The sequence below is a fragment of the Pseudorca crassidens genome, chromosome 1 (assembly GCF_039906515.1).
Source record: "Pseudorca crassidens isolate mPseCra1 chromosome 1, mPseCra1.hap1, whole genome shotgun sequence".
NCBI lineage: Eukaryota > Metazoa > Chordata > Mammalia > Artiodactyla > Delphinidae > Pseudorca > Pseudorca crassidens.
Genome location: NC_090296.1, coordinates 145,471,074 through 145,493,217, shown reverse-complemented (window position 1 = coordinate 145,493,217; position 22,144 = coordinate 145,471,074). Strand labels below are relative to the sequence as shown.

At 55.9% G+C, this 22,144-nt stretch overlaps 2 protein-coding genes across 11 annotated transcripts in view; both read left to right on the top strand.

The window, feature by feature from the left end:
• Positions 1-1,007: 1,007 nt before the first annotated feature.
• UNC45A (unc-45 myosin chaperone A) lies at positions 1,008-14,608 on the top strand. 2 transcript variants are annotated; one of them, XM_067697014.1, is made up of 20 exons: positions 1,008-1,157; positions 1,383-1,544; positions 1,776-1,812; positions 2,111-2,286; positions 4,151-4,243; positions 4,733-4,900; positions 6,390-6,558; positions 6,810-6,980; positions 7,850-8,021; positions 8,784-9,084; positions 9,892-9,986; positions 10,221-10,362; positions 10,725-10,865; positions 11,068-11,195; positions 11,404-11,470; positions 11,956-12,069; positions 12,297-12,412; positions 13,270-13,387; positions 13,497-13,652; positions 13,775-14,608. In XM_067697014.1, exons 1-20 carry the CDS (start codon positions 1,152-1,154, stop codon positions 14,030-14,032), a joined length of 2,790 nt encoding a protein of 929 aa, XP_067553115.1. In that variant the 5' UTR covers positions 1,008-1,151; the 3' UTR covers positions 14,033-14,608. The 2 variants fall into 2 exon arrangements, with proteins under 2 accessions (XP_067553115.1, XP_067553105.1); XM_067697004.1 differs by having other exon boundaries at positions 1,062-1,202.
• A 141-nt stretch (positions 14,609-14,749) lies between these two features.
• Positions 14,750-22,144, top strand: part of RCCD1 (RCC1 domain containing 1) — a 48,543-nt gene continuing 41,148 nt past the window's right edge. For 6 of the 9 annotated variants that reach the window (XM_067697080.1, XM_067697140.1, XM_067697120.1 and 3 more), the window contains exons 1-7: positions 14,750-15,576; positions 16,896-17,192; positions 17,279-17,678; positions 17,859-17,980; positions 20,382-20,477; positions 21,119-21,289; positions 21,800-21,829. In XM_067697080.1, the coding sequence (XP_067553181.1) occupies positions 17,018-17,192; positions 17,279-17,678; positions 17,859-17,980; positions 20,382-20,477; positions 21,119-21,289; positions 21,800-21,829 (994 nt within the window). In that variant the 5' untranslated portion in view covers positions 14,750-15,576; positions 16,896-17,017. Of the gene's footprint in view, positions 15,577-15,617; positions 17,193-17,278; positions 17,679-17,858; positions 17,981-20,381; positions 20,478-21,118; positions 21,290-21,799; positions 21,830-22,144 lie in introns of those variants that run through there. The other 3 variants (XM_067697110.1, XM_067697090.1, XM_067697159.1) reach the window with 3 other exon arrangements.

The following is a 22,144-nucleotide window of genomic DNA, read 5'->3' as shown; positions in this document are numbered from 1 at the left end:
GGTGTGGGTAGATCATTCCTGCCTGTCTCCAGCCCTCTTGCCCCTCCTTTCAGCTTTGGCCCACCATCCCCACTTGTGCCAGACCTCCTGGGATGCTGATGGCCGTCGCTACCCCGGTTTCTTCTGTCCTCGGCTCTCTGATACCCCGGAGGAAGCCTACTGCTGCCACCTGCAGGCTGAAGGGGGCTCCTGCTGCACTCGGTCTGAATTTGAGGCCTTGCACCAGGTCAATCTCTCTGCCCTTCCGCCTCCTCCCGTCTTCAGGTGAGAACTCCAGCCCCAGAGCCACTGGCACACTGACGGGGTGTTCCAGTACCTGAGGCTCTGTTCCTAATTTCTGGAGTGGGAGGCTTGTAGCTTACAGACCAGTGGAGGGACAGATCTCAAACATAAAATCGCGTAAATACATGATTACAAACAAATCTGCGAAGGAAAAGTTCAGGGGGCTGTGAAAGCAGGTGACAGGGAGTCATTGTAGGTGTTGTGTGGTGGGTGGGGTGGGACGGGTGTCAATACTGAGAGGATCTTGTATTCTGGATTACACGTGTTATAGTCGGGGTTTTCAATCCTGAATCTGTCCACAGATGGCTTCCGGGTACCTGTGAGCTCCCTGAATTTGTATTTTCAAATTCTACACTTTTCTGGGTAGGGAGTTCTGGGCTTTCTCCTGACTCTCAGGGGCTCTAACCCACAGGCTGCAGTAGCAAGAGCGCGGCTTGGGCCAGCATCCTGATACTCTCCCCTCTCCCATAGGGGCCCGGGCCCGCTTCTAGCATTGGGCCTTTACAGACTGTTGCTCGTGGCCCTGATGACTGCAGACCTCGTGCATTTCTGCCGCGGTCGGGGCCGGGGCCGAGATCTGGGCCGGGACCAGACCTGAGCAGCCACGGGCGCCCCTCTCGCCCTCCGCCGCGCGCCCCCTGCCGGTCTCAGCGGGAACAGACTAAGCGCGCCTGGGCCTTCTCTGCGCCTGCGGACCCGGGCCGAGCGTCCTGCCCCTCTTCCCGGCGTGCTCTCCCCTTGGCCCCGCCCCTTCTCTACCACCGCCTCGACGCAAGACTGGGGCGGGGCAGCTGACAGCGGATTCCTGAGCCTAGACCCACCCCTCTCCGGAGACTGCGCCTGCGCGCGCTCGGGACGTCTGCTGCGCGATGACCGTGAGTGGTCCAGGGACCCCCGAGCCCCGGCCCGCCGACCCCGGGGTGCGTACCCATCTCCCTGCGCCATCACCACTTCGCACCTGCTCTGACCATTCTCGGGCCTCCTTCTCCCTCAATCTTGGCCCTCCATGGGACCCACCCGCGACCCCCAGGCTCCTCTGCCCCTAGCTCCCCGGCTCACCCTGAGCCCACCTCGGACGTTTCCACCCCTTCCCTCCACAGGCCAGCTCAGTGGAACAGTTGAGGAAGGATGGCAACGAGCTGTTCAAATGCGGGGACTACGAAGGCGCCTTGACGGCCTACACCCAAGCCCTGGGTCTGGGCGCAACGCCCCAGGACCAGGCCATTCTGCACCGGAACCGGGCCGCCTGCCACCTCAAGCTGGTGAGCGAGCCGGCTGCTCTTCCCCTAGCCAGCCCGGACCCCTGTTGGCGCACCTCGCCGCTGCTTGAGCCCCGACTGGACATTCGCCTTCTCAGGCCACCCACACTTGTTACACGTCTTTTGGGTCTCTAGGTGGTGGGGGAACCTGGTGACTAAGGAAAACAACTTTGTTGCCCAGTTGTGCCCGAGAAAGGAGATGACCAGCCTCTCAGGCCTGTTCTTCTCTTACAGGAAGATTACGACAAAGCAGAAACCGAGGCATCCAAAGGTAGGGGAATGTGGCCCTTGTGTGGAGCTGTGGGACTTCTGGGGTGGGCAAGGATTCTGGGACCACTGCACCGTCACTTTCTCCTCCTCCTTTCACCCCTGAAACACATCTGCCTTTTTTCTTTCCCACTTCCTGGGGCATTTCCTTTTCCGCAGCTACCCTCACCTTTCCTGAGGCTGAAGTACTGAGCCCCACATCCGTCCCCCCACCTTCCTCTGCCCCTCGAGATCTTTCCCTGCTGCTCTTGCCTGGAGATGGTGGCCTCATGGGTGCTGATAGAGCTCCTGTTTGTGCTCAGCCATTGAAAAGGACGGTGGGGATGTCAAAGCACTTTACCGGCGGAGCCAAGCCCTAGAGAAGCTAGGCCGCCTCGACCAGGCCGTCCTTGACCTGCAGAGATGTGTGAGCCTGGAGCCCAAGAACAAAGTTTTCCAGGAGGCCCTGCGGAACATCGCGGGCCAGATTCAGGAGAAGGTGTGTGAGTAATTGAGAGAGCGAGGCATTGACCAGTGGTAGAGGGGCACTGATAAATGGATCTGGATCACGTGTGTAAACACAGTTCTCTGGAAGGGGGATGCTGATGGCAAATGACCTTATAGAATGATGTTCAGCCTTGCCAGTGGTTACGTAAAAGCAAATTAAAAGAACAGCAAGGTGCTGTTCTTTTTGATGGTCTGTTTGGCAAACATTTAAAGTTTGTACGCATTGCTAGAAGGAGGGAGACACATTTAAGGGGTGAGGTTGCGGGAGGACGTAGGCTCGTTCATGACTGCTGGAGGGGGTATAAATTGGTACAGCTCCTTTGCAGAGTCCTTTAGCATATCTTTGGAGTATAATTGCTTTACAGTGTTGTGTTAGTTTATGCTTTATAACAAAGTGAATCAATTATACATATACATATATTCCCATATCTCTTCCCTCTTGCATCTCCCTAGCATATCTCTTAAAATTTTAAATGAGCATGTCCTGTGATTCAGTATGTTTACTTCTTGCTATCTCCCCTAGAGAAGCCTTGCCTGTGTACACAAGCAGGTGTGTGTTTGTTTGTTTCAGCCTTGTTTGTAGTAATGAAAAATTGGAACTTGCTTAAATGCCCAGCAGTAGGGGAATGGCTAAATAAACTGAGTGACATCCTTACTACAGACTCCTATGCAGTAGTTGCTAAGAATAGGCAGATCAACACATATGGACGTGGAAAGCTGACACTTGTTAAGTGAAAAAAAAGCAAAACATATAATAACGTATAGTATAATACCGTTTATGTTAAAATGATCCCCCCCCCCCACCAAATGCACTCAAAATAATACCATGTTTTTTTCCACGGGTACAGTTGGGTATGTAAACACAAAGAAAAATATTTTAAAAGACGTGCATCAAAATGATGACTGTGACTGCTAGGGAAAGGAATAGGATCGAGAGGGCTTTTCAAAAGAGATTTTGCTTCATTTGGTTGTTTTTTTAAATAGACATTGTGTGATACACATATTTAAAAATTAATTTAGGAGAAAATAATCTAAAGATTGTCATGAACTATTATCAAGCTTGAATTAGCTAGATAATTTGGTGTTAAAATTCTGACCCAGTGGAAGCAAGTAATATGATGGCAAACACCTTATCAAAAGGTTGAGACCTGGGAAAGCAGACTATTTTACTCTCAGTGTCAGCTCTGTCTGATCAGCTGGGGCTGCTTAGAATCCTGTGTTGAGAAAGATTAGGAAGCAGGTTGCCTGGGTCTAGGAGAACGTGTTGTGCCATGCACCACGTCTGCCATGGCTGCAGGAGGGGAAGCGGGGAGCGGCACACATGCTAGGCATGTGCTGCTGTCCATGCCCAGGACCCTAGGGAGGGAGAGGGCCTAGGATGAGCTTGGTCATTCAGATTATTTTTTTAAAAACATCAAAAAGAGAATCCTTGACTTAAAAGGCGTGTTAGCAGCTACCTCGTGACTTGCTGGCTCCCTTGCAGGAGGTATAAATACTGGTTCAGCGCCACGGGCAGTGCACCCAGGCTGCCACAACGTACATGGCCCCCCTGGGAGTGGGTTGCCTCATGGCTAACAGGACGCCACCCCTTCTGAATGGCCCTGCCTTCAACATCAGTGCTGCCCAAGTGGGAAATAGCTCAGAGAAGAAAACAGCTGCGGGGAGTTTGGGAGAAGCTGCCAGGCAAGTCTCTTCCTGCCCAAGGTAGCTTGGTGCGAGGCCTAAGCCCAGGCATCCTTCTGTGCCTCCCGGAGTCAGGAGCCAGGCCCTGGGAGGAGCCGGAGAGAACAAAGAGGGAATGTGTTGTCTCCAGTCAAGAGAGGCAGTTCCTCCCATGCTTTGCTGATTTGTCATAGGTGAGTTACATGTCTTCGACGGATGCCAAAGTGGAGCAGATGTTTCAGATATTATTGGACCCACAAGAAAAAGGCACTGAGAAAAAGCAAAAGGTATGGAACTGTGTGAATGGGAGCTGAACTCCCCTGTGTGCTGATGTTGGCCCTGGGAGCCCCTGCTGGCCTGGCCTGCTGCACGTCGCTCCTTAGATCGGGCAGCTGGGCTCACAGAGCCTGGGTGGGAGCTCAGAGGGCCTGGGGCCTAAGTGTGAGCCAGGGAGAGGGAACCAGTGTTCCCGAAGCACCTTGTTGGTGCTTAGGTCCTGTGCTAGGAGTTGGGTGTACAGGGGTGACTGAGGCACTGTTTCTGCCCTTCAAGCTTTGCCAGGGACTCAGGACTCCATTTATTCTAACCCTCAATGCCAAGAGCAAGCTCTTTGCTCTACTTACAGAAGAGGAAGCTGAAGTTCACAGAGGTTAAGTTTATGGCCAAGGTCACTCAGCTGCTAAGTGGAAGCAGTGAGGTCCAGAGCTCAGGGCGTCTACTCGCCCTGCCCTGTGCCGTGTACAGTGTTCACGTTATGTGCACTTCCTTTGACGCAGGCATCTCAGAACCTGGTGGTGCTGGCCCGGGAGGATGCTGGAGCTGAGAAGATCTTCCGGAGCAACGGGGTTCAGCTTTTGCAGCGCCTGCTGGACACGGGAGAGCCCGACCTGATGCTGGCGGCCCTGCGCACGCTAGTCGGCATTTGCTCTGAACACCAGTCACGGGTGGGTGGGGCGAAGGGTCTAGTTACTGCCTCAGTCAGTCTGTCTGTCCACCCACTCTTCCGCTTCTTATCTTATAAGGTAAAATATAAGGAGATATGTAACGAGAGGCAAAATTAAAATGACACAAAAAGATCACTGACAAAGTTTGGGACAAAGTGCGGCCAGGAAAGAGCGAAAGCAGCCCACTGACACCCTGAGCACTTTTCTTTTCATTTATTTTATTTTTGGCTGCGTTGGGTCTTTGTTGCTGTGCATGAGCTTTCTCAAGGTGCGGCGAGCAGGGGGCTACTCTTCGTTGTGGTGCACGGGCTTCTCATTGCAGTGGCTTCTCTTGTTGCGGAGCACGAGCTCTAGGCGCACGGGCTTCGGTAGTTGTGGCTCGCGGGCTCTAGAGCACAGGCTCAGTAGTTTTGGCACACGGGCTTAACTGCTCTGCGGCATGTGGGATCTTCCTGGACCAGGGAACTCTGCTGCGGCAGATCACAGAGACACCTGGTCATTGATCCCCTCGTTGTCCGTGTGGTAAAAGCAAGCTGCATGCAAAGAGCAGGGCACCTGTCCTTCCCTCACCATCAAGCTGGCATTTCCCTTGGACAGGGGTCCTCACAGTGCTTGATGTGGTCAGTGATGTGACCCACAGCAACTTTACCATCGAGACCAGATATGTAGGGCAGGACCCTGAGATGGTTCTCAGTGTAGACTGTGGGTGTCCTGCACAGACGGTTCAACAAGAACAGCCCTGCCCCAGGCCGGTGTCATAAAGCCCATGCTCTGGTTCTTGCCTGAACTGACTGGACCTAGGGAACAGGGACTTGACCCTTGGTTGCTTTTAGAGGAGCCCACAGTTCCTAGATCAGGGGTGGAAATGTGAAACATTCTATGAACACTTCAGGCCAAGATCGGGCTCTATTTCTGGGTCTCCCAGGACTTGGAACGGTAAAGCCACGTGAATTCCGCCTGCCTCCTCTAGCCTTCCTGCCCATCCCTGTTGTGAATGAGGATGGACCCAAGTAGACCTTCGGGGTTTTTCCAGCTCAGAAATGGGCGTAGAGGCCTTGTGGTTCGTTCCATGTATGTCCACATCCCCAGGATGTAGACAGAACCTCAGGGTTGGTATCAGGGAGGAATGAGGTGTCCCTGGGCCAGGTAGTCAGGTAGCTTTGTCCAGGTTTATGTTTCTCCTTCCTGGGGAGACACGAACCAAAGCAGCTGCCTTCAGAGCCACAGTATTCCTTGTCTTTTCTGATTGGAGCCGAGGAGAGAGAGAGTGGGGGAGTCCCCTGGAATGTTTCTTTAGGAAGCCCTTCCAACAAGATAATCCTGGCATTGCCCCGGCGTCACCCTCAGCAGGCCCACTTTGCTTTCACGGGGAGCTGCTCTTTCACCCACATGTTTTCTCCCCTCTGGCCACCCTCTCTGACCCCCAGTTAGGGATCTCCACGGCTGCCCTTCACCAACTGGAAGCTCTGCCCACTTCTCTCCCACCCAGACAGTGGCGACCCTGAGTGTGCTGGGAACTCGGAGGGTGGTCTCCATCCTGGGCGTGGAAAACCAGGCCGTGTCCCTGGCTGCCTGCCACCTGTTGCAGGTTATGTTTGATGCCCTCAAAGAAGGCGTCAAGAAGGGCTTCCGTGGCAAAGAAGGCGCCATCATCGTGGGTGAGTGGAAGCAAGTCTGTGTCCTGTGGTGTGGCTCTCGTGGAGAGGAAGGGGCTGAGCCAGCCAGGCCAGCTGCAGCCACAGGTTGTTCAGGAATACGGCTTGTTGACAGTATCTTACTTGAGGTTCTAAGTAGCCAGGGCACCTCGGGGAAGGCTGGAAACCAGTGCTCAGGCTGCAGTTCCCCTCTCTCTACCGGGGAAGTTGGGGCTAGGCCACTGGAGAGCCCACTAATGTCTTCTTGTTGCCAGATCCCGCCCGGGAGCTGAAGGTCCTCATCAGTAACCTCTTGGAGCTACTGACTGAGGTGGGGGTCTCAGGCCAAGGCCGAGACAGTGCCCTGACCCTCCTGATTAAAGTGGTGCCCCGGAAGTCTCCTAAGGACCCCAACAACAGCCTCACCCTCTGGGTTATTGACCAAGGTAGGTGATAGAGTCTTAAAAGGAGAGAGAAAGGGCATTCCCTGGTGGTCCAGCAGTTAGGACTCTGCGCTTTCACTGCCGAGGGCCTGCGTTCGATCACTGCTCTGGGAACTAAGATCCTGCAAGCCATTGTGGCATGGCATACAAGTAAATAAATAGGTAGGTAGATAGATAAATAAATACAGAGAGACAGAGAAAGATCAAGTGTGTGTTGCATCTTGCTTGGGTAACTGGGCCTGCTCGTCTCCAGGAGGGATTGCACCCAGCGTGTGTCTGCACTGAAGTGCATGCGGCCTGCACTGTACCCTTAGGGAACATTGGCCCCTTCAGCCGTGTTCGTGTGCACGTGCACGCACGTCGAGCGGGCCCACGAGCAGGTTAACAGGGAGGCCGGGTCAGCTTTCTGTGTCTGAAGTTTTTTCAATGAGTGTATGGTACTTCTATATGCAGGGCGAATATTCTTCAAGTTTAATATATAAAGCCATACTGCTCTTTTCCCTTAAAAGATAAATTAGGAAGGGTTGGCAAAGTCCCAGCCTGAGTCCATCTGTTGGGTACTCGTCTTTTCTTGTTATCCCAATTATCCTGTGAGGCATGGATGTTGTTTTCCCCTTCAGTTTTACAGGTGAGGAACCTCCAAACCCTACAGCATTCACCCCCACGGGCAGCGCCTGCATGCAGACCTTACTTCTGAGGTCCTTGCCTGACCCCACGCCTGCCCCCAGCCCACCGGCTTCTGTGAGCCTGTCTGCACTCTGACCTCGTGCCAGAGTGGTCCTGCCTTTGCATGCATCTCCCAGGAAACCTCTTCCCTTTGCTTATAGGGGTTGGAACTCATGTTCTGCTGTCTAAATAGGGTGTCTTTTCAGGTCTGAAAAAGATTCTGGAGGTGGGGGGCTCCGTGCAGGACCCGCCCGGGGAGCTCACAGTGACAGCAAACAGCCGTATGAGCGCCTCCATTCTCCTCAGCAAGCTCTTCGATGACCTGAAGTGTGATGCCGAGAGGGAGAACTTCCACCGACTCTGTGAAAACTACATCAAGTGAGGGAAGCCTCCTATTGCCAGGGTTCCTGCCAGAGTTCTGACTCTTTGGGGAGGGACAGCAGTGAAAGGTTTCCCACAAGGAGAGCAGCCTTGGGGAAGACTAGCTGGGGCCAGACAGGGTGATCCCAAGGGCCACATCTTGTTCCAGAGCGACCTCCCCAGGGACATTCTTTCTCAAATCAGTTCTCTAGCGCAACAAATGTCCTCAAGCCCATAGTGTTCACTGAGCACTTACTGTGTGTCCGTTCTGACACAGCAGTGCAGCATGACAGTCCTTAAGGAGCTCACAGCTGGGAGAAGACGAGTCAGGAAATAAGCAGCACAAGTTCAGATCTTAGTGAGTACAGGGAAGGAGACAACAGGGTGGTGTGAGTGAGAGTGACCTACATTAGGTGGCGTGTCATCAGGGGAGGCTCGAATGAAAGCCTCGATAAAGAACGCCAGCGACTGCCATCCAGAGGATGTCCTCGTCTTCCCATTGGCAGTTTTTCTTTTCTTCTTCTTCTCTTTTTTTTTTTTTTTTTTTGACTGCTCCACGCAGCTTATGGAATCTTAGTTCCCCAACCAGGGATCAAACCCAGGCCCCCCCGGCAGTGAAAGCCCAGAATCCTAACCACTGGACCACGAGGGAATGCCGGCAGCTTTTCTTGCTGTTGCTGCCCAAGTAGTGCAGATGCCCGGCCAGTGGAGGGGAAGGGAGGGAAGGAGAGTCCCCTTATGCTGGCTTTGATGTGACAGCTGCCACCCTGTACCCCTCAGGAGCTGGTTTGAAGGCCAAGGGCTGGCTGGGAAGCTGCGGGCCCTCCAGACGGTGTCCTGCCTCCTGCAGGGCCCGTGTGATGCCGGCAACCGGGCCCTGGAGCTGAGTGGCGTCATGGAAAGTGTGATCGCTCTATGTGCCTCGGAGCAGGAGGAGGAGCAGCTGGTGGCCGTGGAGGCCCTGATCCACGCGGCCGGCAAGGCCAGGCGGGCCTCGTTTATCACGGCCAACGGCGTCTCGCTGCTGAAGGACCTGTACAGGCGTGGCGAGAAGGACAGCATCCGCATCCGGGCGCTGGTGGTGAGACGGGCGGGCCTGGGCTGGGCAAGCGGGCAGCCAGGCAGGGGCCCCGGGCTGGCTGGTGTCTCAGGGTGCAGCACCAGCACACGCTGGGTGACAGTATGGGACGTGCAGGGCCTTGTCGAGGCCGGAGGCAGGGGCCCTGGCTCCTACTACCACAGGGCTCATGGTCGGGTCAGAGAGATGAGCCTCGTACAGAGAGGACACCTGAGAATGCAGGGCGGCCCGGGCCGCCCCCTGCGGGCAGTGGGAGCGGCTCCAGGAGGAGACGATGGAGGACACACTGGGCAGGCGGGTCAGAGGGCTGTGTGGACAGGCTGGGCCAGCAGGCGGCCCCAGGAGCAGGTGGTGTGGGGACTGCCTGGCCTCCCTGAGCCTGTTGCAGCCCTGCACCTTGAGGAAGCTGGTCCTCCTCCTTGGAGCACTTAGTCCTGGGTTTCTCCATTCCGTGAGGATCCTGGCCTGGGCCAAGGTACCCATCTTCTCCCCACATGGATCTTAGCTCCATCTGTAAAGAGCTTCCTTCTATGACGTGGAAAGAAAGAGCAAATCCCAGTGTGATCGGGTGGGGTTGGGGCCCAGGCCAGCACGGTGGTCAATATGTCAGTCTCTACCAGATGCCATGTCACGTGGCCACCCCAGTAGGTGATTTTGCTGCCCGGTGCTCCAGGTGGTAACCTGGTGGCGGTGTGCATGGCCTCCAGAGAGCCTGACAGAGTGCCCGGGGGGGAGCCCACGCCAGCTGTGGAGGAGCCCTGCTCTGCCTCCGTCCCTCGGCCAACAGCTGGTTCTCACCTCTTCCACCAGGGACTCTGTAAGCTCGGCTCAGCCGGAGGGACGGACTTTAGCATGAAGCAGTTTGCTGAAGGCTCCACGCTCAAACTGGCCAAGCAGTGTCGAAAGTGAGTCATTTAGCACTGTTGTGGCTCCCGACCTGTCAGCCAGACCTCAAAAGAGGAGGGTGGGGCCTCCTCACTGCCCTGTCCTCCCCCAGGCAGACCCTCCTGCGCTGCTGCGTGAACTGCTTCTGTCTGTGGCGGGGATGCCCCAGCCCCTGGCTTTTCCCCCTTGGTCCTGGTGTACCCCTCCTGTCCCCCCACCTTTCTGATGGTCATCTGTGCCCTGCGTGCCCCCAGGTGGCTGTGCAATGACCAGATCGATGCGGGCACTCGGCGCTGGGCGGTGGAGGGTCTGGCCTACCTTACCTTCGATGCCGATGTGAAGGAGGAGTTTGTGGAGGATGAGGCTGCGCTGAAGGCTCTGTTCCAGCTCAGCAAGGTAGCTCCATGGGTTCCTGCAGTCGTCCGGGGACACTGTCTAGGGTTAGAGCTTACGGGGCTTTCTTGGCAGGTCTTGGCCAATGGCTTTTGTGACCCCACAGAGAGGGGGGCTGGTAGCCCGAGTGGCCGCTCTGTGTGGCCTGCGTGTACTGGCCTGCGCCAGCAGGGTCGGAAAGGACGATCTCTTAGGAGGAGTTGGGGTGGTCAAGTGTGTGAGCTCCCAAAGTCTGGGGCCACCCTCGGGCCTTGGCGGTGCCCACGTGGTCCAGCTGAGGGTAGAACTGGGAGCCTGGGCAGCGCTTATCCCGGTGCTGCTCTTCCCCCCGGGATGGCCGCTGATGGCCCCTCTGCCCCCGGCAGTCCGAGGAGAGGTCGGTGCTCTTTGCAGTGGCCTCGGCGCTGGTGAACTGCACCAATAGCTACGACTACGAGGAGCCGGACCCCAAGATGGTGGAGCTGGCCAAGTACGCCAAGCAGCACGTGCCCGAGCAGCACCCCAAGGTGAGGGGGCTGCTAGGAGGGGTTTGGGGGCCTCCGTGTCACTGGGGCCAGTTGACCCGAGACATCCACAGCAGATGAGCCTTCTGTTTAAGCGGGTTTCCTTCCCTTTGTTTTCATGCTCATCAATTTGTGCCGTGAGGAGCGTTCCCCTTTCCCTGCCTAATCGGCCGAGGCCCCTGTGCTCAGCTGCCTCCTCCCCCAGGACAAACCGAGTTTCGTGCGGGCTCGGGTTAAGAAGCTGCTGGCGGCTGGTGTGGTGTCGGCCATGACGTGCATGGTGAAGACCGAGAGCCCTGTGCTGACCAGTTCCTGCAGGGAGCTGCTCTCCAGGTGAGCCTGCCCCAGCTACACCAGACCTGCTGCAGCCCGTCAGCCTCCAGGCTGCTGATGGAACTACAGCGGGAGCAGGTCCTGGTGCCGTGGGCCCCTCAGAGCAGGGGGCCACCCGCATGGCGCCCTTCTTTTGTTGAGCCCAGGAGTGGAGGGTCTGCCTGCCAGAGCCCGGGCCGGCCCGTCCAGCACAGCCTTCTCCCCACAGGGTCTTCCTGGCTTTGGTGGAGGAGTTCGAGGACCGCGGCACCGTGGTTGCTCAGGGAGGGGGCAAGGTAAGCGGGCTTACAGACTCCTTCCCGATGGCATATAAAACATCACTGAGTGGCTGCTACACCAGAGATCAGTGTTGGGTGTGGGACGGAGAAGTATGATTAGCGACCAGCAGGAATGGCTTCCTGCTGAGTGAGAGATGCTGGGGGCCGGGGGTGGGTGGGGTGGGTGGGGCTTTTTAGAGTGCCGGACTTTGTGCCTATTAGGGTCCTGAGCTCTCCTCCTTTCCCTTGTGTCATTGACCTCCATGGCTCTGGTGCCGGGCACAATCCACATCTGTCCCTTAATAGTTGTTTCGGGAAGTGTTTGGGTAGCTTACTGGGAGGCCTCAGAGAGATGAGAGGGTGGGAGTGGGAGTATCATTGTCAAGCCTGGGGAGAGAATGGCGGGGAAAGGTGAGGGCAGCACAGTCAGGGCCTCAGAGCCTCGTGGTTTGGGCCTTATGTTCCCGGGCACATCTTGGACACTGATGGGCTTGTCCCTACAGGCTCTGCTCCCGCTGGCCCTGGAAGGCACTGACGTGGGGCAGACGAAGGCAGCCCAGGCTCTTGCCAAGCTCACCATCACCTCCAACCCAGAGATGACCTTTCCCGGTGAGCGGGTGCGTGTCTTTCTGCCCCAGCGCTGTCCTGTCCTCCACCCCCTCACAGGGCCCTGATGGCCTTTGACCCGAGCTGCGGCTCCTCCTTGGGGAAGTGTCAGCTTTGCTGAGCCCTGGGGGTGGGAAGGGCAGGTTTCTTTTTGGGGCTGGACTCCCTCCCATCTGCAGGGCCGGTGGGGTTGGGGGAGCTGGGGCGCATAGCCCTGACAGGTGGGTGCGTATCGCAGATCTACGAGGTGGTCCGGCCCCTCGTCTCTCTCCTGCACCTCAACTGCTCTGGCCTGCAGAACTTTGAGGCACTCATGGCTCTAACAAACCTGGCAGGGATCAGCGAGAGGCTCCGGTAAGGTCCCTTGGGATGTGGGGCCTGGGCAGGGCATCATGGTTTGGACCATCCCCAGGAGAGCGCTTTACAGCGTGGAAAGCACTCGCCAGTCACTCACTTATTTGCTCCTCATGGTGACTCCTCTGCACCTTACAGCGGAGGAGACAGGCTGAGAGGCATGACTTGTGCAGTGTCCCGTGAGATAGCAAGGGACTGGGCGATGACAGCGCAGGCCCTGGAGTCAGGCTGCCTGGGTTCAAATCCTGGGTTCACTGTTTATTAGTGTATAACCTCACAAGTAACTTAATCCCTCTGTGCCTCAGTTTCCCCCTCTGTGACATAGGGTGGCTAGAGTACCTAGCTCGTGGAGGAGCAGCGAGGAGGACTAAATGAGAAAATACGTGTAAAAGCATTTACTACATAGGTGCCTGGCTCCTGGCAATGTGCCCAAGCAGTACATATTAGCTGTTACTGCTGATTGTGACCTTGGGCCCCTCAGTCTCCTCCTCTGCAAAATAGTAATAATGATAATCACACCTGCACCTTCACTGTAGGGCTGTAGCGAGGATTAAGTAAGGTAGTCCGCGTGCTGGGTCAGGGTGAGGGCTCGAAAGTTAGGTGTTGGCATCGCCATCATCCCACCTGGGTCTCCTAACTCCTGCTTCAGAGCATTTCCCAAGGTCCTGTGCTATTCCCTAGGCCCAGTTAGAAGGCTGGAAACCACTGCCTGGTGGTTTCATCCCTGGTGCAGGAGGGTCTTTGGATATTGCCCAAGGAAATCCTTGGCCCCGGGTTTGATTGTGTGGGGAAACAGGGGTGGGGGTGATGGATGCCAGTGCTCTGGTGATGCCGACCCTCCACCCTTGGCCCCACAGGCAGAAGATCCTGAAGGAAAGGGCTGTGCCCATGATTGAGGGCTACATGTTTGAGGAGCATGAGATGATCCGCCGGGCAGCCACCGAGTGCATGTGTAACTTGGCCATGAGCACGGAGGTGAGGGTTGGTCCAGGAGGCGGTCATGGCAGGCAGGCACACAGAAGTACCTGTCCCTGGCTGGCCTTTGCCCCAGCTAACCTGGTGCACTCCCCGCTTCCGGCCACAGGTGCAGGATCTCTTTGAAGCCACGGGCAGTGACCGGCTGAAGCTGCTGGTGCTGTACAGTGGAGAGGACGACGAGCTGCTACGGCGGGCGGCTGCTGGGGGCCTGGCCATGCTCACCTCCACGCGGCCCTCGCTCTGCAGCCGCATCCCCCAAGTGGTCAGTGCCCCTTCTTGGTGGGGCAGGGGAGGTGGGCCAGGAGCCCCCAGCCAGGGTGTGTGAGTGAGTGCCCTGCCAGGGTTCCCTGATGCTCGGTGGTCACGCTGCCCTGTTTCCTGCAGACCACACACTGGCTGGAGATCCTGCAGGCCCTGCTTCTGAGCCCCAACCAGGAGCTACAGCACCGGGGCGCTGTGGTGGTGTTGAACATGGTGGAGGCCTCGAGTGAGATTGCCAGCACCCTGATGGAGAGCGAGATGCTAGAGATCTTGTCAGTGCTGGCTAAGGGCAAGGAGAGCCCAGTCATGAGGGCTGCCGCCGCTTGTCTGGGGAAAGCAGTGGAATATGGGCTTATCAGACCCAGCCAGGATGGAAAGTGAGGACCTGCCTCACACACGCTACCTATCGCAGCACAGGGAGCGAGGACAGACATGGCCTTGGCTGGTGGGTGCTGGGGTGTCTCCTGCCCAGCTGCCCTTTGATGTCCTCTGTTCTGAGTCAGGGGCCACGTTCACAGCCCTACTCTGCCAGCACTGCCTCCAGCCTCACGCAGCAGGGAACTTTTCCTGTACTACTTAGACAGCTGGGAACGGGGAAGGTGTGTCCTAACTCAGCCTGTGGATTCCCTGCACTGGGAAGGACCCAGCTGTGAGCCTCACCAGCTATGAGCCTCACCTGAGCCTGCTGGCAGGACCACCCCTCATCCTCTAATAAAAAGTGTGTGGAACTCAAATATGTGCCCAGTCAGTGGGCAGGGAGGGCTGGCTATGGGCCAGAGCGTGGAGCAGGAGCTGGGCATGGCTGAGCGTGTGGGCAGCTTTTCAGCAGCACAGCCACCTCTGTGGAAGGAATCCAATGAATTCCCACCCCAGGGCCCGCTGAATTGCTTTTTAATCCTTGTAGAGGGCCAAAGGGTAAATGTAAGCAAATCAATAAAGTATCCAGTCGCATGAAAACACATGCATTAGGCTTTTCAATACTTCTGCCTGTATTTATTTATGGCTGCTTTGGGGTCTTCCTTGGTGTGTAGTCTTTCTCTAGTTGCAGTGAACGGGGGCTAACGGGGGCTACTCTTCGTTGCGGTGCGCGGGCTTCTCATTGCGGTGGCTTTTCTTGTGGCGGAGCACAGGCTTCAGGCACGCGGACTCAGTAGTTGTAACTCGGGGGCTGTAGAGCGCAGGCTCAGTAGTTGTGGCGCACGGGCTTAGTTGCTCCGCCGCATGTGGGATCTTCCTGGACCGGGGCTTGAACCCTTGTCGCCTGCATTGGCAAGTGGATTCTTTAACCACTGTGCCACTATGGAAGCCCACTTCTGCCTTTGTATTGAGAGTTTTCAGTGACCTCCAGTCAGGCAGAGCTCGGGATATGGGGGTGGGAAAGCCCTGAGGGAAGCTCCAGTAGCTGAGCGGGGTTGGAGCTAAGCTTGGACTGCTGCGGGCATCCCCACCTGCCTGGGCGGGTGGTCCCTTGAGAGCCTGCTTCCGCTCTCTGCAGAGCGGACTAAGCCCAGCTTGACTCTCATTGGCTTAACGGAGGTAAGTGACAGATCCCGAGCCAATGGAAGGTAAAAACTGCCCAGCACCCGCCTAATTCGGGTGCTACTTCTAGGGCCACAGGCCCGCGCGTGTCCAGTAGCTAGCTGCCGCCATCCCAGACAGAGAGGACTGACAGGCGGCGCCCGTCACTGGGGTCGCTTGTCGCCAACCCCTTAGTTCTTTCTGATCGTCCCCCAAGTGTTTCTAATACTGACTCCGCGGCCCCGCGCGTGCCTGCGGAGGACGGGACCATCTGGTCCAACGAGCCCACGCCCACCGAAGGTTTCGCCCACTCCCCGCCGGAGGCCGCAGCGGCCTAGCGTAGGCCTTGGGACCGGTTTGATCGAGCTAGGACTGGACAGGCCGCGGCGGAGATCGCCGGAACCGAGGTGAGCTTGTCCCAAGGCTGTCCTCCCCGCGCGGTGACATCACCCCTCTCTCTGGTGATTGGCCCCGGGGAGGCGGCGGCAGCCAATGGGCGCCTCGCTCAGGGCGCGGCTCTTCAAACCTTTCCTTCTTGTGGCTGCCAGCCAGGTCCTGGGCTGGGTGGTGACTCGTTCCTGGGTGGCCGCCCTGCGCCCCGGCCTTTCCTCCTCCCTCAAGACTGCCCATCGGAAGGAGCTGCCTGAGGGGGTGGAGGGCACAGGGTCAAGATTAAGGTCAGAGGCTTACTAGGGCTGGGATTTGACCCGGAAGGGGTAGGAGCTCAGGCCCGGGTCAAGGAGAGATCCAGGACCTGACTTCACAGGCTTGAAAATGCCAGTGAAATTCTGATGAAGCCGAACATGCTGTACGGAAAAAGTGGCCTTACCGTGCCACTCGACTGTGCGTTTGTCTCCCCATTTATGCGTGAGCTCCTTGGAAGTAGACATCGGTCCTTCTCAATGACTTAGCCTAAGGGATCAATAAATGCATGTGGAACGAATAAATGACTAGATAAGGTCCAGTTGAAATTGTGTTTATATAAGTCCCTGAAAATCCAGTGGTCATTTTTATCAATTCTAAGTACTGGACTTAATAAGCTGATACCGTGTGCTTGCCATGGTAGGTGCCAACACTTGAACCCTTTATTTGCATCTGTTCCAAATAATTCTACAAGTACAAACATCACCTCTCCTACTCCCCAGCTTTGTGAAACTGAAGAAATTGAATTGGATTGAGAGAGTTTAAGTAAATTGGCTGAGGACACAGGCACTGGTAGCTGCAGAGGCAAACATGTGAACCCTGGAACTGGTCCTAACCCGTACAGGGCATTGTCTCTCAAATGCTCTGCCTTCCACTGGTGGGAAGAGCACTGTATGTGGAAATGATGAGCCTTGAGTTCAGCCTTCTGCCCCTCTCGGTCCTAAGCTATGTGATTGTGTAAGGGTTACTTTCTCTGGGAGTCTCCGCTGTCAAATGGGGGCAATTCTAGTTCCCAAGATTACATGGGATAATGTGCCTGGCATTGGGAATTTGGAGGGGGAGGGACTCAGATCCTAGTCCAACGCCTAAGAGAGAAGCCATTTAAATACCTCGTGCCCAATCTGTGGGACAGCGAACTTGCTCGAGTCAAAAGGGAAGGCAGGAAAAGTGCCCCACTCTAGACAGCTCAGAATCTTCCTAAATCTGGCAGGACTTTAGCCAAGGCTCCCGCTCAGCGAATGTTGGTGGAACGCACATCGTCTGCCTCTGTGGTTAGGAGGATGGCATTTCCCCCATTTTACAGGTGAGGCAGCTTCAGTGTACTGCAAGGGCTCATCTGGAAGAATCTCCTCGAGTTCTAGCCTTAACCCTCCGTCCCGCCGGCCGCCGCAGCCAGGTCGCAGCCAGCAGAGGGCGCTGCCGGGCATGGCCGAGGAGCGTCGCGGGGCCTGGTTCGGCTTCGGTTTCTGCGGCTTCGGGCAGGCGCTGGGCTCGGGGCGTGGGCGCCAGGTACACAGCCCCGAGCCTCTGAGGGCGCCAGGCGCGGGCCTCGATGTCTGCCGCGTGAGCGCGAGCTGGAGCTACACCGCCTTCGTGACCCGTGAGCACCTCCTTCCGGCCCCATCCCGACCCCGGCCCCGGGTGCGTGTCCCGCCCCCTCCCCAGCCAGCTCTCCGCCCCCCGCAGGTGAAGGAGGCCGGGTGGAGCTGTCTGGCTTCGCGGTCGGAGCGGCGGGCGGCTGCAGGGACGCGTGGGCGTCGGAGGAGCTCCTGGTGGTGCTGCGCGCGGGGCCGGGACCCGGGGCCGGGACGGAGCTGCAGGCCTGGGCGCCCGGTTCGGCGCTGCGCGGGGAGCCCCTCTGGGCCCAGACCGTGCCGGAGGCCGAGCGGGAAGACGGACCGGTCGGCGATGAGACCCAGGCTGGGCCGCTGCCGCTGCTGCCCTGCGCTCGCGCCTACGTGAGCCCCCGGCCGCCCTTCTACCGGCCTCTGGCCCCGACACTGCGGGCGCGCCGGCTGGAGCTGGGCGCTGAGCACGCGTTGCTGCTGGACGCGGCGGGCCAGGTGTTCTCCTGGGGCGGGGGCAGGTGAGGTGGGCCGGCTGGGCTTTTGCGGCGATGACGGGGTGGGGGTGGGGGGGTGCGGGTAAATGTGGCTCGGAGTGGGAGGAGAGCATACAGGGGGCAGGAGAGAGCAATTGGGGAGGGAAGGGGAGGAAAGGGGAAGGAGACTGCTTGGTGTAGTTGACTAGGGTCTCCCTTGCTCAGGCACGGACAGCTGGGCCACGGGACTCTGGAGGCAGAGCCGGAGCCGAGGCTGCTGCAGGCGCTGCAGGGCCTAACCATGGCTGAGGTGGCCGCAGGTGGCTGGCACTCTCTGTGTGTGAGTGGTGAGTGACCTAGTGCTTTTCCAAAACCAGCTCAAGGTCTCGTAGGCTCCAAACCTTTCTCCTTCTCTCGCAAATTGATGGGTGCCCTAGCCGGGCCTCCTCCCAAGCTCCTCCCACATCAGCCAGCCCAGTCATTCATGACTCCCTAACGCCTCTCAGATTCAGCCCCTCTGCTGCCACCATCACCCACTCGCACTCGGACTGTCACAATTGTTTCCTGTCTTCTGTTACTGGTCTCACTACCCCTCCCCTCCGTCTGCCTCCAGCCAGGGCTGTCTTTCTAAAATACTCCCCAAGGGAGAATGAAGGGGTGAGGGGCAACCGAGCTAAGGAGAAAAAAAAGGCAGCAGTTGCCCGGGTGGCCGTGATGTGTGGCACACAGTGGACACTTGGATGCCCACCGGGAGGATGATGATGGTGAGTGTGAGCTCTGGTGGTGCCATGGCTGGTGACCCAGGACCAGAATGAGGAGTTTCACTTTAGATTGTGTTCACCACTCTGGCAGGTGATCCAGGTGTAGCTGATCTCTAGGCTGTTGGGTGCAGCTGGGAGCGAATGATCTTTGCAAGGATCTGCATTTGGGGCTCTGGCCTCCACTTATATCATTACCGACCAGGTCCTGATACGCAGCAAGCTAGACGCTGAGATGCCAGGTTTACAGCCAAGAAACTCTTTGTTCACAAGGCAGCCAAGCGAGGAAATGGGAGAATAATAAGTCTCAGATCTGCCTCCCTGAAGGGAGTTGGGGTATTTATGGGATAAGCAGGGTGGTCTTAGGCGTGGGGAAAGGTGATTGGAGGTAGGGAAGAAGGTGAGGTAATCAGTGTTCTGAGTAGGCATATCTGGGTCACATGCGTCTGCATATTCAAAATGGAGGCACTTTGGGAATTCCCTGGCGGTCCAGTGGTTAGGACTCGGCGCTTTCACTTCAGGGGCCCTGGTTCAGTCCCTGGTTGGGGAACTAAGATCCCACAAGCCGCGCAGTGTAGCCAAAACAAAAAAGTGGAGGCGCTTAGCATGATCTGAGGGTGGAGTTTTCCAGCCCTCTGACATCAAAAGGCCATCCACTGGACATCTGCACAGGCCCAGTTTTAGGGTCAGTGGCCCCAACTAGTCCCCAGCTGGCTTTCATTGGGCAGGAGCTGACTCCAAGTTCCTGTGAAACAACTGAGTTGCATGAAGCTGGGAAGGTATGCAATTAAAGAGAAAAAAAGAAAAATAATGAAAGTGAACTTAATCAATGAAGGCACTTAACAAGCAAAGGGGTTTTAACAGGCTGTTCCGTCATCTGTTGTTCTGTAAGAGAAGTTCAAGAATTTCTATTAGTTATCAGCTTCTGTTAACTCTATGGGGCATGGTTTCATCAGGGGTCTTTAAAAGCTACCTATGCCTGTACTGTCCTGTCCATATTCACATGTAATGGGCCTGGGTCGGCAGCCAGGCTTGAGAATGAGTGGGCTGGAGGGAAGAGAAGAGAGGGCTGGAAGGTGAGCCCAATGGGAAGTCTCGCACTAAGGTCCAAAAGGCATTTGAGGCCTTGGTGTCGCATGGTTGGAGCACAGATGCTTCAGACCAGACCTCCCAGGTTCAAATCATCACCCTGCCCCTCGTGATCTTGGGCAGAGCACCTAACCTCTCTGTGCCTCAAGTTTTCTCTTGAATAAAATGGGGATATTGTGCTTAAAACAGTGGCACAGAATAAGCACTTGATAAAAATTAGCCACTGCTGTTAGTGAATTTTTAGCATAGGGCTGTTGCTCCAATCAACCAACTCCAGTGTTGTGAGAGCTTCCAGAGGCCTCCGGGGGAGGGGAAGGGTGCAATGGGTAAAGGGGGTTGGCTGGATGGTGACAGATGAAAACTAACCTCTTGGTGATAAGCACACTGTAGTGCATACAGAAGTCAAAATATAATGCTGTACACATGAAACTTATATAATGTTATAAACCAATACCATCTCAGTTAAAACAGTTTTTTAAAAGGCCTTCAGTAGGACCGGTGGCAGGTAGGGCTGACGAAAGGGGCCTGGGCTCAGTGGATGTGAAAAAAAGACCACTGGGGAACTTCCAGGGCCACATTTCCAAACTGCACGCGGGGGGAGTAGGGGGTGCAATTTAACAAAAAAGGAAAAAATGAAAGTGGAGAGGAAGAGCCAGCAAGAGACTTCCTTTAAGAATAGGGTGACCTGAAGGCACTTAAGGGGGAAGGGGCCCTGTTGAGACCAGGAAGCTGCTGGGCCCTGAGGAAAGCACTCTGCCTGGAGTGCTGACTTGGGCAGGGCAGGCAGGAGTTGTCTTTAGGGAACTAGTGGGGTGTAGTGGAGTCTGGATGGATGCCCATGCTTAGGAGGTGGAGGGGGCGAACACAGTCTGTTAATGGGGCCCCTTTATCTCTCTTTCAGAGGCTGGGGATATTTATATCTGGGGCTGGAATGAATCAGGGCAGCTGGCCCTGCCCACCAAGAGCCTGGCAGAGGATGGAAAGACAACCGCAGAAGGTGAGAGTCAATTCTTTTTTTTTGATATATTTTATTGAAGTATAGTTCATTTATGTTGTGTTAATTTCTGCTGTATGGGAAAATGATTCAGTTATACATATATGTATACATATTCTTTTCCATTATGGTTTATCACAGCATATTGCATACAGTTCCCTGTGCTACACAGTAGGACCTTGTTTATCCATTTATATATAATAGTTGACATCTGCTAATCCCAAACTCCCAATCCATCCCTTCCCCATCCCCCTCCTCCTTGGCAACCACAAGTCTGTTGGTGAGGGTCAATTCTTGATTTCCACATGTTTCTGTCATTCCTGACTCCTGGCCATATTGTTGGCCTGAGAGCTACAGTGCTCAAAAGGGTACGTGACATCCTTGGGACCCCAGGACACAATGAAGGACTCTGAGCCCCTTATGAGAGGGAGCACGGCAAGGCTGATGCCAGTGTCAGCACTACATGCCCCACAAGCCTGTCAACTCCAGCACTTCCCAGGGAATGTGGGGTTGGGAGCGATGGCTCTGGAGCTAGAGCAAGTGTGTCAGCTGTTGTAGTGAGTGAGTCAGTATATGAATGAGGTTTAGATCAGTGCTGAGTGTTCAGCATCATTATCATCATCCCTCTTATTACTTCTCTGAAGCCTCAGGACTGAATGAAGATGGTTCTGAAGTGAAGACAGTAGCCGGGGGTGAGGATGGAGCCCCCGCCCCCTTCATAGCTGTCCAGCCCTTCCCGGCTTTACTGGACCTCCCCCTGGGCTCAGATGCAGTCAAGGCCAGCTGTGGATCCCGGCACACAGCGGTGGTGACAAGTGAGTGGGGCTGGGTAGGCTGGTTCAGGATGGAGCGGGAGGCCCTCCACCCCGCTCTCTAGCTGGTGGCTGCAGAAAAGGGTGTGGTCACCTAAACAACTACCATTTTAATTAAGCATCTTTGACGTGTACTGAGTAGCTGCCCCACTCAGTACACTCCCACGGGGCTTTAACAGTGGCTCCCCAGCCTGTCAGGCCCCGAAGGTTCTTCCTTCTGGAGGGAGGCTAGTGTTGCCAGCCTTTCATCTGACAGCAGGGCTGTCCTAAACTCAGCAGCTGTCAGTTGCAGGCCAATCAGTCCGCATATAGGGAGGTGAACTTTTTCAGTTTGGATCCTTTATCACCCCAAATGTGACTAGACAGTTGTTAAAGAGAGAGAGGATATGTTTTGCTACGCCAAGTAAGTCTCGTGGTGACCAGAACATGCTGGCAGGCCGAGCTGGACAAATGCCTAGTCAAAGAGCAGTGGTGTCAGCTCCTTACTGTCCTTTTGCTGTCCTTTGGTTACAGGAACGGGGGACCTCTACACCTGGGGCTGGGGTGAGTAAAAGGTTTGCTTTTGTGATGCTTAAACCAAGGGGAGGAAAGACCTGGGAGTAGAGGGCAGGTGACAACAGCCATGCAGAGAAGTGGAAGCAGGGGACTCGGCCTGACCATTGGGACTGAAAAACTGTCTACTCCCTTCTCTGGAACAGATCTAGGCACACTAAGAGGGGCAGAGACCAGACAAGAGAGAAATAGGACAACATGTCAGTATTTCCCATCTACCTTTCTGAAAAGGTATTTGTCTTAAGGGAATATTTAGCCAGCAGTCATGAAACATCTTTTGGTCTGGCACTGGGTAGAGAAAAAGAT